Here is a 13,368-nt window from a genome sequence, read left to right on the forward strand (position 1 = left end):
TTCGTTAAAAGTGTAAATACTAGCGTTATTTATCGGGACGATTATTAATTACGACGACGGGGCGGAGATGTTGATCGATAGGAAATTTCGATTGAAAACGAAACACCGAGGTAGAGAACGCATTGTTCGCTACGCAATGCCCGGGGGCTATTAAATTGCTACCCCTGTCGGCGTTGATTAAAAATGTAAATTGAATCGCGGGAATCTTATTAATATTAATCTTCGTACTGTGCCTAGTTTAAGTTTAGCGAATAAATATTACCACCTCTACAAGCTTCCCTGATGTAATGATAAAACGTGACATATTTTTGAAAAAAATCTACATTTAACATAATTAAAATTGCAATCTTGTGATATCAACTAAAAGAAAATAAATTTCTTTTATTTTAATACTTAAACTACCGACGTTTACTGCACCACCAGTTTTGACCAGTTTGGTAGTTTTAGCGTTAAAATAGGAAACGTGGGTCTCACAATCGGTCAGGAAATAATACAACCCTTGCCTTCCATCAAACAACGCACACGGAAAATTTGATCGCGTTCGAAGCACGAACGAACGATACACATTAACGATTTTAATTAAAGTCGCCGGTGTGCGAAGGAATTTCCGAAATATTCCCCGCCAGCCCTATCGACAGTTCCGACCCTCGCCCTTAGGTCGCAAACATCCCACGCATCCTCGAGGGTTCAGGACCAGGTCTGACTGTCATGTCGGTCGATTTTTTTTTTCCCCTTTTGGTTGGTCGTCCTTACGCTCACACTGAAAGCGAATCCTGCGTCAAACGCCGAATTGTTTTACGTTTCTGCGCTTCGGGAAGGGTGTAGATCCCTACTCGACATCGATGCAAATCCTCCCACACGACCCTTTCATGGCTCCTCCTCGGATATTCCCCTTCGGTTTTTTGAATCGCGCGTGCGGGGGGTCGATACGCGAGTTTTTGGGGACGCACCCGGCCACCCCGTAGTGATAAATGGTCCTTTGTCTTCGAATCGGCGAAAGTACCGTGCGCAGGGGGTACGAAACTGCGTTCCCGAGGCCCCAATGTTCTTTTCCTCGCCGAAAGTTTTAGGATTCGTTTAGAACCTACGAAAGTACGTTTCGATCGAGAAAGAAATCACGGTGGTCTTGAAGTACCATTTTGAGCGAAGAGTACCCCGCTGTGTTTATATTTTATACCTATTATATTTTTAAGTGTAATTTAACACGAAGAAACACTTCGAATCCACCGCAAGAAAATGATTTTTCATTCTGAAGAATAGAATGATTCATTTCTACAATTTAGTCAGTGATTTCAATCGCACCCTGTATAATATATAGCCACGGATCAATGAGCGGTAACACGCTTTCATTTCATACGTTCCTTTCGAGGCTGATTCTATAATCAGCGCGAATCAACGAAAGCCTCTGCTCGTCTTTATTTTGCGTACGCTTCTGTCTGCGAGATAGGGTCCCGCGTTAGATTACGCATCCGCTTGATTAAGGGTTTCGCACTCCCTCCAATTTGCTCGAGTCGATAATCACGTGGTATCGATCTTTCGTGCCGGTTATACCTTTGTTCCTTGCCGACGAGAGAACCGTGCTCAAGACGTGGTAACTCGTTAACTTGAGGTCGTCCGTTCTATCTCAACGACGGGATAAACTGCACTTTTAATTACTCGCAATTAGTACAATAACGCGTTGAAAAGTTAATGAACTTAAAGGAGATCGGACGTTTCACACTTTATCATCTTCGTTAATTTGAAGAATCGTTTGACGACAAAGTGGAAAATAAATTGAGCGTGTAATTAAATTCGTCGTTAAATAAATAATCATCAAAATGATGGATTTAAAAAGGATTCTTTTTATAATCAATAGATAATCAAATTTTCGATGTATATTCAAAGTATATTAACTTCATGTTACATCGCACAATAGCTGGAGGACTGCCCGTTGTCAGCTTGCCAATTACAAGACAAAAAAGAATGATAATTAATTCTAATTAATAAATAATTCATAAAAATGTACATTTTTCTATGTAAACAAGATAACGAATTACATTGTTTACAGAATAATATTTTGCGAGCTAATAAGAGAAGGCACGTTTCGCGACAAAACACGTTTATGAAATAAAAAGGGTAAAGAGAATAATTTCTTGAATTTACGAGTGCCGATGAAAAACGTAAAAGCAAGACACTTTTGATGCGTTTACTCTCGACGAAGTCATCTCGCTGCATCCGCTTCGGAAAGAAGATTTTAAAATATTCTATTTCCAGAACAACCACCAGTCGCGCATACGTCGTCTAAAAATGACGGTCCACGATACGAAACTTTCGCGCATTGTCACTCAGGATCGCACAGAGTAGGCTGAAACTTTTCAGAGTAATATTCGAAAAATTCCAGCAAGGATGATGGATGATCTAACGCCTACTACATTCTCTAACATCGTTATCAGTTTGTGTCGCGGATCATTTATTACTAGACTAAAAAAAGGCGAAAACAAAAACTCGTAAAAGAATGCTGTACGAAATAAATCATCCGACGATGTCTGCCTCTTACAAACAATTTTCAATGCAGACTCAGAAAAAGAATAGAAAAAAAGAACGAATCTTAGAAATCCGATAAAAGATTCCTCCCTTTTCCACCCTTTTTTTCAACAGATACAAAATGTTCCACCCTTAACCATTTTATTATTTGTGAGAAATATAATATTTGAAAAATCAACAATTCATTAGAATGATTATTATTTGCCAAAGAGGCAATTTCTTCTCTTATTTTTTTAAATTGAAAGCTCCTCTCGTCGAGATGCTTTTCATCGATTTGCTGCGATTCCTTTTCTTCGTAGACTACCTGAACATTTAATAGACCTTAATAATAGACGATTATAATGATCGATATCTCTAGAGGACAGATTATTCTTAAATCGAATGGTTCGGTAAGATTTCTCCATACATCCGTAACAAAGTCCACGTGGAACTCCCGAAATACTCTTTTACAAATAACAGACATCGTGAGAACAAACATCGATAAAGAAACGGAATGTTAAAAAAATCGTTGTTGACGCTGATGGAAAACAGAAAGCGACAAACTCGGAACGGTTTTGCGATTGGAAATCCCGTCAGAACGAACCTTCCGATCGCACAATTTCTGCGTAATTAAACTTTAATTCACGCCTAATCCATCCGAATTCTGAGGGCTATTATAAAACAATATTCAGGAACCAGAATTTTTCTTTTAAATTTATTTAAGGGGTTAGGCCACTCTAGAATTTTGAAACAATTGAAACTTTTTTTCTTTGCTTAAAAGGTGCCTTAATGTTTTAAAAATGATATGGCAAAAGATTATGGGTGGGAAAAATCTCTAAGTACTCGCCCCTCCCGGTCTGCTGCGCCTCCCAATATACTAAAAACTTTAAACTGATTTTTCTCGAAACTGCATTTTTCAAACTGGCCGGACGCCAGTTAGCATTTTCATTATATTGCATAGTTCTTTTATTACAAATAATTTTCTGGCGATTCTTTCTTGAAATTTTAGATTTTCCTTTAAAACATACGGCATTTTTGCAAAATTCAATATAATAAAATCCTACGTTGTTCGGTAGCTGTTCTCATATATAATCGAAAATATTTTGGTTTTTTATCCTAAATTAAAAACTGCAGAAGCTGCTGGTCCGGCCGTTTAGCTGTACAAAAAAAAGGCGTCATCGAAGAAATGCTGCAGAGCCTATATTTTGACTTGAATCACTATATAAAAATTAATTTTCAAAGTTTATTAGTTGTAAAATAAAGGCATACTTACAGAATTTGAATTTATTCCATCATTTCTTTTGTTTTTTAATTCCCAAAATATGCCTATTTTTTCTTGCTCTAGATTGGCCTAACCCCTTAAGAGAAGATCTAAAGAGGGCCCAAGTCCCAGTTTCTAGAAAACCCCCTTCCAATCTTTCCATTTAATTAAAATTATTTGATTTTGTACCAATTTTATCGACTAAACAGCCCCTCAGAAATCTCAATCAGATCCTGATTTACTTTACATGTATATAAGACACACATGCTGCATCATTAGCTCCATCGGATAGATGCATAAAGTGCATCGACGATCTCGAATGTGTTAATGCATTCTAAATCGTGACGGCTAGGGCTGGGATTTATATTTAGCCGGCTGCACATCGGAGAAAAAATAGTATTCGATACACGTGCGAGTATTCCATCCAAGAAAAAGGTTTTCACGCGATCGTGGCAACTTTCACAGGGTTCGATTTCTTTCCAATGCCGACCAGCCTTTCAGCTGTCCACGATATTGTTTCAGAAAATGCTCCAGATATTTTCTCGACGTTATTCGCGCCCACGCGTTAACGCGACACTGTGAAAATCTTTCCTTTGGAAATTTCTGTTCCTAATTTTAAACGATGCACCGTGTCGTAGGTCTGGGTCTCCACCCTTTTTAAAAAGGACCCGCGTCGCGACCAAGTTTGGAAGAGGACAAAATAGTTTCGTTGGAAAGTCGGGAACGCGACAAATGCGGGAATACGCGGAGTGTAATGCACCGTGTTCTTAGCTGTGCACGATATCGAGGCGAAACGCGGAATGTAACATCGGGCGTAATGATCGCACGCGCAATACTTGCGGCCCGTATACGCGTTTAACCGCAAACTCTACGCGAGAATATTTCGCCGTGGGTGCATTCCATGATTTATGAAAACCCACGGTCCCGCTTCAACACGTAAATAGAACATTCCCGACGAAAGATGGAATCTTGGCGAGAAAAAGGTGCGCGCGACACGTATCACGTCGGCCTGCCAGAAACGAGCCGCTATCAAAGAGCTCAGGCGATCAAAAAATTTGACTGAACGTACAAGACGTGGGGGAAAGGAAATCGAATTTTTATTTATTTTGCTGAAAATCGAAATACATTTATAATCGGAGAAACCTGGATAACTTGAGCGTCATTTTTATTTTTAGGGACAGGATATAATAAGATATAAAATCACTGTGAAATTTGGAAAATACCTTCATCTAAATAATACCTGTCCCCCAAAATAATTATTTAAGATATTTTTTGTGACAAGTGGCCGTTTTGTTCATTGATTTCTTAAACATCAGCACCAAATGACTGGTTACTAATTAGTTTTTTGTCGTTTTTTGTTTAATTATAATGAGCTAATTGCAGTGCAAACAAAGTATCCTGTTTAGAGGTTGTATTGTTCAGCACGAGAAAAATATAACAGAGAATTTTCATAAGCTCCGTCGCTTTGTCTTCACAGGTGAAATAAGCATAATAATGCATACTAATTTCCACGTGTCATTTTGAGCTAAAAGATAGCAAGTAAACGAGAAACGTAGATGCAAATTGGATTAATAAATATGAAACAGGCCAACATTTCAGCGGTATGAAAGAATCGGGTAGAGGAACACAATATTGTGGAAATAATGCTCGGAGCATAACACAAACTACATTTTTTCCAGTAAGTAACTTCTTAACGCGTTGACCCTCGCAATGAATATTTCTAACATAATTTTAAAAAGAAATTTAATACTACAAGAACCATTGTATCCGTAAGAAATACGGTCGTCGAACAATCAAAATACTAAAGAATCAAGTTTTTGTTGTTTCAAAGAAAGGGTTATTTTAAGAACAAACGAGACAATAGTTTACTGTCCGCGCGTTACATGCTCAGCATGGTGGAAACGCAGGTTACAAAAATACGGCACCCAGTTTGGGGTTGAAAACGAAAAAACAAACGATAGAAGAAGGTGAAGTACAAACGAAACAAGAGAGAATTTCCATCGATTTCGGGGGCCAAAAAGACAAGCTGGTTGCGTACCGTTTCAGCCGCGTAACGCGCGTCAACACAATGCCGTTGAATGGGGACGGATATATAGGGTGAACCATAAATGATTCATAGCCAGCGAAAGAGGGTGTATCGGGCCATTCACGAGCTAGTCCATTGCACGCGTTATGTCCTGATGTATTGATCTACAAGAACCACTTCCGTCACCGTCCTTTGCCGATTCACGGAATAATAAAAACAAAGCAACACCCAACTGCGATAATACAACGAAAAATCTTATCGAAAGCGGAGACAAAAGCGAGCGGTGAAAAGCGCAATTTCAATAGCGATTCTCACAATTTCATATTCGCGTATGCGAAAAACAATGAGAAAAGATAGCATACATCGCGGACAATAATTTTAGAATTTTTCTGCTTTTTATCTTTCAATAATTCTTTGTCACGATTCGTATATATGTTACTGGCAATATATGAAAAGCAGGAATTATAAAGAAGTCCTAAACAATATTAATTTTCTCCTAAATTAAAATTTTTAATTAAAGACCTTTTAGGATTTTGTTGCCCATTGTGCTACTAATTGTGATAGTAATGATATTAGTACTACTTATAAGTGACATGACTTCTATCGAGATCCATCCATCTAAACCATAGTTAAGGGCACCCTCAAATGAAAAAATTTTTTTCTTTATTTTCGATTTGTTTTTTCATGTAAAATCCTCCCCTTCTCCTCGGTTGTACTACCGACGCTGAGACACCCTGTATATGTATATATTTTTTAATGAATCATCGCAAAGAGGATGTAGAAGAAACGGTTGTTTGTTAATGAGAAGCAGAAGTAAAAAAAACAAGCGTGGATTTGTATTCGAGAGGTATGTTTTTCCAGCTTGCTGTATTTTGAAGCTTAAAGGGGATCGTTTTATAAGCGCCTAAGTAAATCACCTACAGGTGTGTGGGTCTAGGTGTCGAAATGAAGAGAACGGAGAACGTTCGAATCGAAATTCTTCTCCCATTTGATTTGATATTAATTAAGACAGGAAGATTCGCTGGAGATAATCGGTAAACGGGTCACGTGAAATACAGAAATTAATTAATCTGCTGATCGTCAACAAACTGCAAACATAAAATTACGATCAATTTTTAATATTTCATACTCGACGGAGTTAATAAATTAAACTTTCGCGAGGCTCGTATTACGCTTTTGTTATTCAACTCGAAACAGTGAAACTTGTTTGCGACGAAAATCCGTAACAACGCTAAATTTGAACTCCTCTCTATACCAAGCAATCTTTCTAATTCTATTTTAAAATCGTACGTAATGTAAACTTTACACAACGTACAGTTATGTACATCTTATAGTCTTCTATTCCTCAATTTACTCCATTTGCTCGTTTACCTTACTGCGTTCTATTTTTTTTTTTTTTTATCTATGCGAACGTGATAGAGGGAAAACATACGGGAGCATCGCGTAAAATGAAAAACCGAGAGTTAATGAAAAGCGGCATGGAAAGGATTCGTATCATCGCGTCGAATTTTCCTAGAATTTTCGGCCGAATTGTACGAGGTCGTTCCAGTAAATTATACGAGTGGAAAAATTATCATACCACCGTACGCTCGCGTTATTAGAAGATGGTATTTCAGTTTGCATATGAAATCAAAATGCTTATTTTCGTAGAAATTTTTAACGAGACCTTTTAAAAAACAGATCCTTGATTCTTAAATACCTTCCATCTGCATAATTCATATTTTTCAGGTATTTCTTTGGGAATGAAATAAGATTTATTTTCAAATTTTTCTGCATTTTATCGCGTCTATAACTTCGAGTATTTCACGGAATTATAGTAATTCCGTGAATGTATTGGAATCTTCTACAAAGCTATGATTACATTTGTATTACACGTATCCTATTTGCATACTATCCACGTTTGCCTGTGCACACTCCTACATTGATGCAAATGTTACGAATATAATGAGTTATATTCTGGATATTCTAGATGATTAACATACTGTTTGAAATAGTTATTCTAAAATTTGGAAGATACAGTAATTCAAAAGAATACTATCAGTTTATACGAAAAATATAAACAATTCTACTTTCGTTAGAAGAAATCGAAGCGGAAACTTGGTAACTTTCTAATTCTTAATTCTAATTTCATCACTCCTCATTTTAATTTCAACGATTTCTAAGATTTATAAATAGCAGCGCGAACAATCCAACCGTTTCGAATGTACTTCACAGTTTGTAAGCATGTTTCCTTAGCATGTTAACTTCGGCAGTGAAAACGACTATGCTAATTGCACGTGAAGAATTATTAACGTGTTGAAAGCAAAAAAGAATATTCTAAACATCATTAATATTGTATTAATAATTAATAGGAAATGAAACGCTTGAAACTGAAAATTAATCAATGCGTAATTAACACACCGACTGCTACAGAGGTCATCGGTGGCTGGTACTACAAATTATGTATAATCGAATAATTAGCATTGGTATTATAATAATACTGTAAAATAACAAACTAAAAGCATAAATTTGAAAATTAATGATTGCATAATTGACACATTAACTACCACAGCGAAAACAATCACGGGTGGTCAGACACATTACAATTATAATTACTCAAAATTTCATTTTTTAATCCTCCTCCAAGAGCGAACCATGTAAAGAGCCACGATTTTAATTTAATTTCGTATTTCATATTACTTTCATTTCTTATTAATTTTACATTGTTCCTTTACAAATTATTCTTCTAATATACAAAACTCTTTCCCTTAATAATTTCCTTGTTTAGGTCACGATTGTTCAAGGGTTAAATTAAGCCACCTACTTGCTATCTTACATAAATAATACAATTTTAATTCCATGTAAAAATGTTCTTTTAATTATTCGATCATTAAATTTCGGTAGTGAACGTGCTGAAAAAGGAAATTTAATCTACTAATCCATGAATCCCATTAACTAATACCCTTGTCCACATTCACTGGCTTTCCGAATGAGATTATAATAAGTCAATCGGTACTGAACAAGGAAAGCCAGCCTCTCAGAAGCCTTGATTAAAGTTAGAACTTTGTCAGACTATAGACTAACAATTCCCCTTAGCCTCTATACCTGATAGCAATTTCCATTCCCTCACGTGTAACACGTAGTATGAACTTCAATAACAATGAACTTGATTTATATCTCGGACATTCAGAATTACAAATCATCCAGTTAATTCTCTTTGCAACTTATGACTGAACTTTCAACACACATGTATCAATTATACAGCGCCGGTAATTAAATTTATGAAGGAAAAAGAATTTCCTTCTTTTCCTTCTTTTAGAAAAAGTTCCTAAATTTAATTGTTAATGCAGATAATGAGAGTTAATTTCTTTTTTTCAATTTAGCAACTCTAAATTTCCCAAAATAGATTTACCTAATTAATTACTTCGAAAGGTTACAAATTTGAATTTTTATCTCCTTATTGAATTTATTGCGATATATTAAGTGAAAAATTAACATGCGCTTGTTTTGCACATCTTAATTCGTATAATCAGAAGAATAAGATGCATCCTTTTTTACTGATAAATTTATTAAACAAACAAAAATTATATCACGAGTTCCAATTCCACTTGATATTCCTATCAGAAAAAAAACAAAGCTCCCAGAATGTAAACCCTTTGCAGTTCAATGTCTACTTTTTTTTATTTGGAAGAGTACGTTCCTTGTTAGTCAGAAATCATTTTTTTCTTTTCTGACGAGTTTGCAACGAGAATCGTTGTAATCTGGTAAGTTTACAAATTGCGTTTGAGAATCTGTGTGGGCAAAGTAACATTTTTATCGTCTTTATATAATTTATGCAATTGTTGTATCTTAAATTTATAACGCAGAGAGTCTTGTAATATCAACGAAACTTACTAAATCGACAGTAACTTGGAAGACTTAAGAACTTCAGATCATTGGGAAGCGAGAAAATAAATTTACATCGCGAAAGGTCATCGTACACTCGCTTAGATGCAAAAATAGAGTATCATAACGGTTCAAAGTAAATTCTCCAGGCCTCTCTTCAATGTCACGACCGTTTTCTCAGGAAATTTACATTGCTGAACGATACCGAGGATGAAGGGGCCTCGACAGGCCGACGAATTTGAAATTTAATCGAGTTCCAAACGCGTGCGTTCACTTTGTCCGATTTTCATGAATTTTTCATCGGGCAAAAGGCAAGACAGAAAGTTTCCCGCCGAAAAAAAAGAAGAGGAAATTGCATTGTGCTGAGAGCGGTATTCGCGTTTTTCGCGTTGCTTTGCTGCCCTCGAAGGAAACCCAACGAGTTCACGTTAAATCTATTTATCGTCTCAAAGTAACCCCATGGAACGACGTCGCTAAGATCCTTGTTAAGAAAGTAAGGAACGTTGTAAAAGGTAATGGAAGATTACGGCGTTCTATTCGACCGATAGTCGTGGTTCTCTCAAAGACTTCCGGTTCAATTACGGAACGGAACTTTTAATTGAACATTCCTGTTAAACCGATGAATTACGTATTAGGTTGTTGCATATTAAACGGTCGATTAAGAAACATACAGATTCTGTCATGATTTCATGACATAAAAGTGTAAAGAAAACATTTACGCAAAGAAATATATTTTAAATATTGTACAGTAGTGAGCATAATAAGTTTCCCAGAAAAAATGGCGATAACCTCCCTCCCCTAAGTTCTCTCGGGGACGGTCCCGAGGAAACTGACGATTGGTGGGAGAAGGCCCTAATGGCGGCCTACCAATTGCGTATAAACATTGACGCGGGAAAATTTGAATTGATATTTAATTTGTTATTCGTACTTTTCAGTTATATACTAATCTTTATAACATTGTGAATTAATTAGCAATTCAAAATTATAATAGAATGAATACTTACGTGTAATAAAATTTTAATTACAACTCAAAATAATTCTACATCCGTTTATAGCGTCAAGTTAGATTAAGCTATTCGAATAAAATCCATAATCCGAATGTTATGCGTTACCATACCTTATATCGTAATCCGCTTGCAATTATTTTATACTCGTGAGCTATCCTATACCGGTGACTTTATGTATAGCTGGCCAGATTATTAATGATGCGTCGCATACTTTGAATATCAGAACGTTCGCGCAATCTTTTCATTCGAAGGTTATTCGCCTCTATTATATGCGACATTTTCTATAAGAATCAATATGCTAACAGAACGTTGACATTCTGATGACATACGTAATATTTATAACATTATTGTGAACAGTGACCTAACCACAAAGTGATCGTTGCTGACATTTGCACTCTTACATAACATTCGAAATTATCGTCTATCGGGACGCGATTAAAAAGGTTAATACGATATGTATTTAAGTACAGCATATCCGGTTTAAAGTGTGAATGCGTTACTACTTTTGTAATTATTAAAAATATGAAAAATCTTTCATATTGAAAGTTGCTTGATTCGATGGAAGAAACTATATAAAAAAATTAAGTAATTTTTAAACAGTTCGACTGTTCCGTTATACTCTACATACCAACTCACTGAATCGGAGCGTAACAAATTTCACGCTCTTCGATTCCCTCTTTAATACGAACTTTCGAAGATTCAAGTGCCGCAAAACATCGATCGTTAAAATAAAGGGTAGACATACCAAATGCATTAAAAAATCGTTCATCAGTAGATCAAAAATGTGTCGTAATTATACTGCTCATTAATACTTTGCCGGTGTCACGTTCGTAATTTCAATACATGCTTCTTTGCATTAATAATCTTCAACTTACATGCATCATATACGAATTACAGTTTGATCTACTTAGAAACGTCAGAATTTGACAAGAGGCATCTGTTTAGTGCGCTATTTGTTACTCACTCAAGTGCATGAATACAAGCCAAGGTGGCGCCCGGAAAGAACAGGTCGTCGCTGCCGACTCGCCAACGTCTGCCAAATGCGATAAATGCCGGCATTCTTTAGCCGATTTTGAGGCTCGATCAAAGAATCGTCCTCGTACTTGAGAAAAAACGGCATGCACACACGATGACATAACCTATACCGGCATTAATCACGCGACAAATGCGCCGACCGACTATGTACTGTGCGTTCGGCAACTGAACGAACACATGACCGGCTCGACTCGTCAGACCTCGTGACTCGTCGGCGGTTGCGGATGCACTGAATCAAAGAAACGGGGAACGAAACTATATACTCTCTCTAGGTTCATGGCCACCCGAAAAAGAGGGAATTTTGGAAGCAACTTTTATCGCGCTCTTCTTATGCTACAAAACAATATTTAAATTGTGATTTTTTGTTTATGTTACCGGTAATATATGATAAGCAGACATTCTATTGAATGCCTGGCGTTTTTGAGCAAAGTTTGAAATATCCGGATTATTTTAATATTATACAAACTTTTCCTAGACATTGTAAGAACTTTGTAAAATAATTATGTCATAAATCAGTAAAATAAGAAAAAATCTGAAAAGGTCTTTAATTAAAAATTTTAATTTAGGAGAAAATTAATATTGTTTATATCAGGATTTAGATCTATATTGCCTATATTGCCATTCTTTACAATGTCTGCTTTTTATATATTGTCGGTAACATATACAATAGACAAATTCAAAAGCCACTGCACATTTGCAATTGATTTAATGTGCACAACTTATTATGTATATTGATCGATCAGTCGATACCAGTAGTATCGATTTCCGATACTTAAAAAATGAAAGAGTTTTGCTTTTGATAAAAATGTTAGGCTTGTTAGATTATTATTATTATTATTTAGGGTTTTTTGTCACATCAACTACAAGGTTATTAGCGACATCAAGGAGTAGGTAAAACTTACATTATCTGTTCTATCAGTTTGGTATCTTTTATAAATTTAAGTAAATCCTGAATTTTACTGTTTTTTAAGTTGTCCTTGAGTGAAATTGGAGACATAATAAAATGTGAATAAAGAAACCAAATGTCATTTTCAGATATTGCTGAAGTATGCTGAGATTCTAAATATAAAATAACTAAGAATAGTTCTATTGCAGTTCTCCTTGCATCTTTTTTCGTTTAGCAATTACCTCAAAGGATATTTATTTTGAGATGTGCTATATTTTAATCTGCTTAATCAGCATGGAGGAAAATTATATTTCTTTCTAAGAAATTCAATATATGACGAAGACATCTTTATAAAAAATAAAAATTTAATTCAATCGCGAATATTCTGTTTTTTTTTTCACGATTGCAACTTTTGGTAAAAAAATAATTAAATTATTTGGAACCACAAAATCGAAACAGATTTAATCGCATCATCCAATTCGTTCCGTGTCTATCGTCGAATCGATTTCCAGGTGACAATGAAATTTGGACTTTTCGAAATAAAATTCAACAACAAGTTCGTGAAACGATACACAGTGAAAGAAGAAAATTGGTTGTATATTCGTTCGAAGGATCGTGAAACTGTCAACAATGGCCATACGTTGTTTTAATTGAAATTTTATCGACTGTTTGGTCCGTTTTGAAAGAAAACACAGAAAACCATGTTCCACTATTGGAGTATCAAAAGACACGGGTTTACAGGGATAACGAAAATGAAATGGACGATCGCCAATTTCTCTGTTTTCCC

At 35.8% G+C, this 13,368-nt stretch overlaps 1 protein-coding gene across 13 annotated transcripts in view; it reads right to left on the reverse strand.

The window, feature by feature from the left end:
* Positions 1-13,368, reverse strand: part of LOC114871427 (diacylglycerol lipase-alpha) — a 46,543-nt gene that overhangs the window by 30,156 nt on the left and 3,019 nt on the right. Inside the window, exon 1 of one of the 13 annotated variants that reach the window (XM_029177299.2) lies at positions 11,625-11,913. The exons of the other annotated variants lie outside the window; for them this stretch is intronic. Within the exon in view, the coding sequence (XP_029033132.1) occupies positions 11,625-11,719 (95 nt within the window). The 5' untranslated portion in view covers positions 11,720-11,913. Of the gene's footprint in view, positions 1-11,624; positions 11,914-13,368 lie in introns of those variants that run through there. 13 annotated transcript variants of the gene reach the window in all.

The sequence above is a fragment of the Osmia bicornis genome, chromosome 2 (assembly GCF_907164935.1).
Source record: "Osmia bicornis bicornis chromosome 2, iOsmBic2.1, whole genome shotgun sequence".
NCBI classification, from domain to species: domain Eukaryota; kingdom Metazoa; phylum Arthropoda; class Insecta; order Hymenoptera; family Megachilidae; genus Osmia; species Osmia bicornis.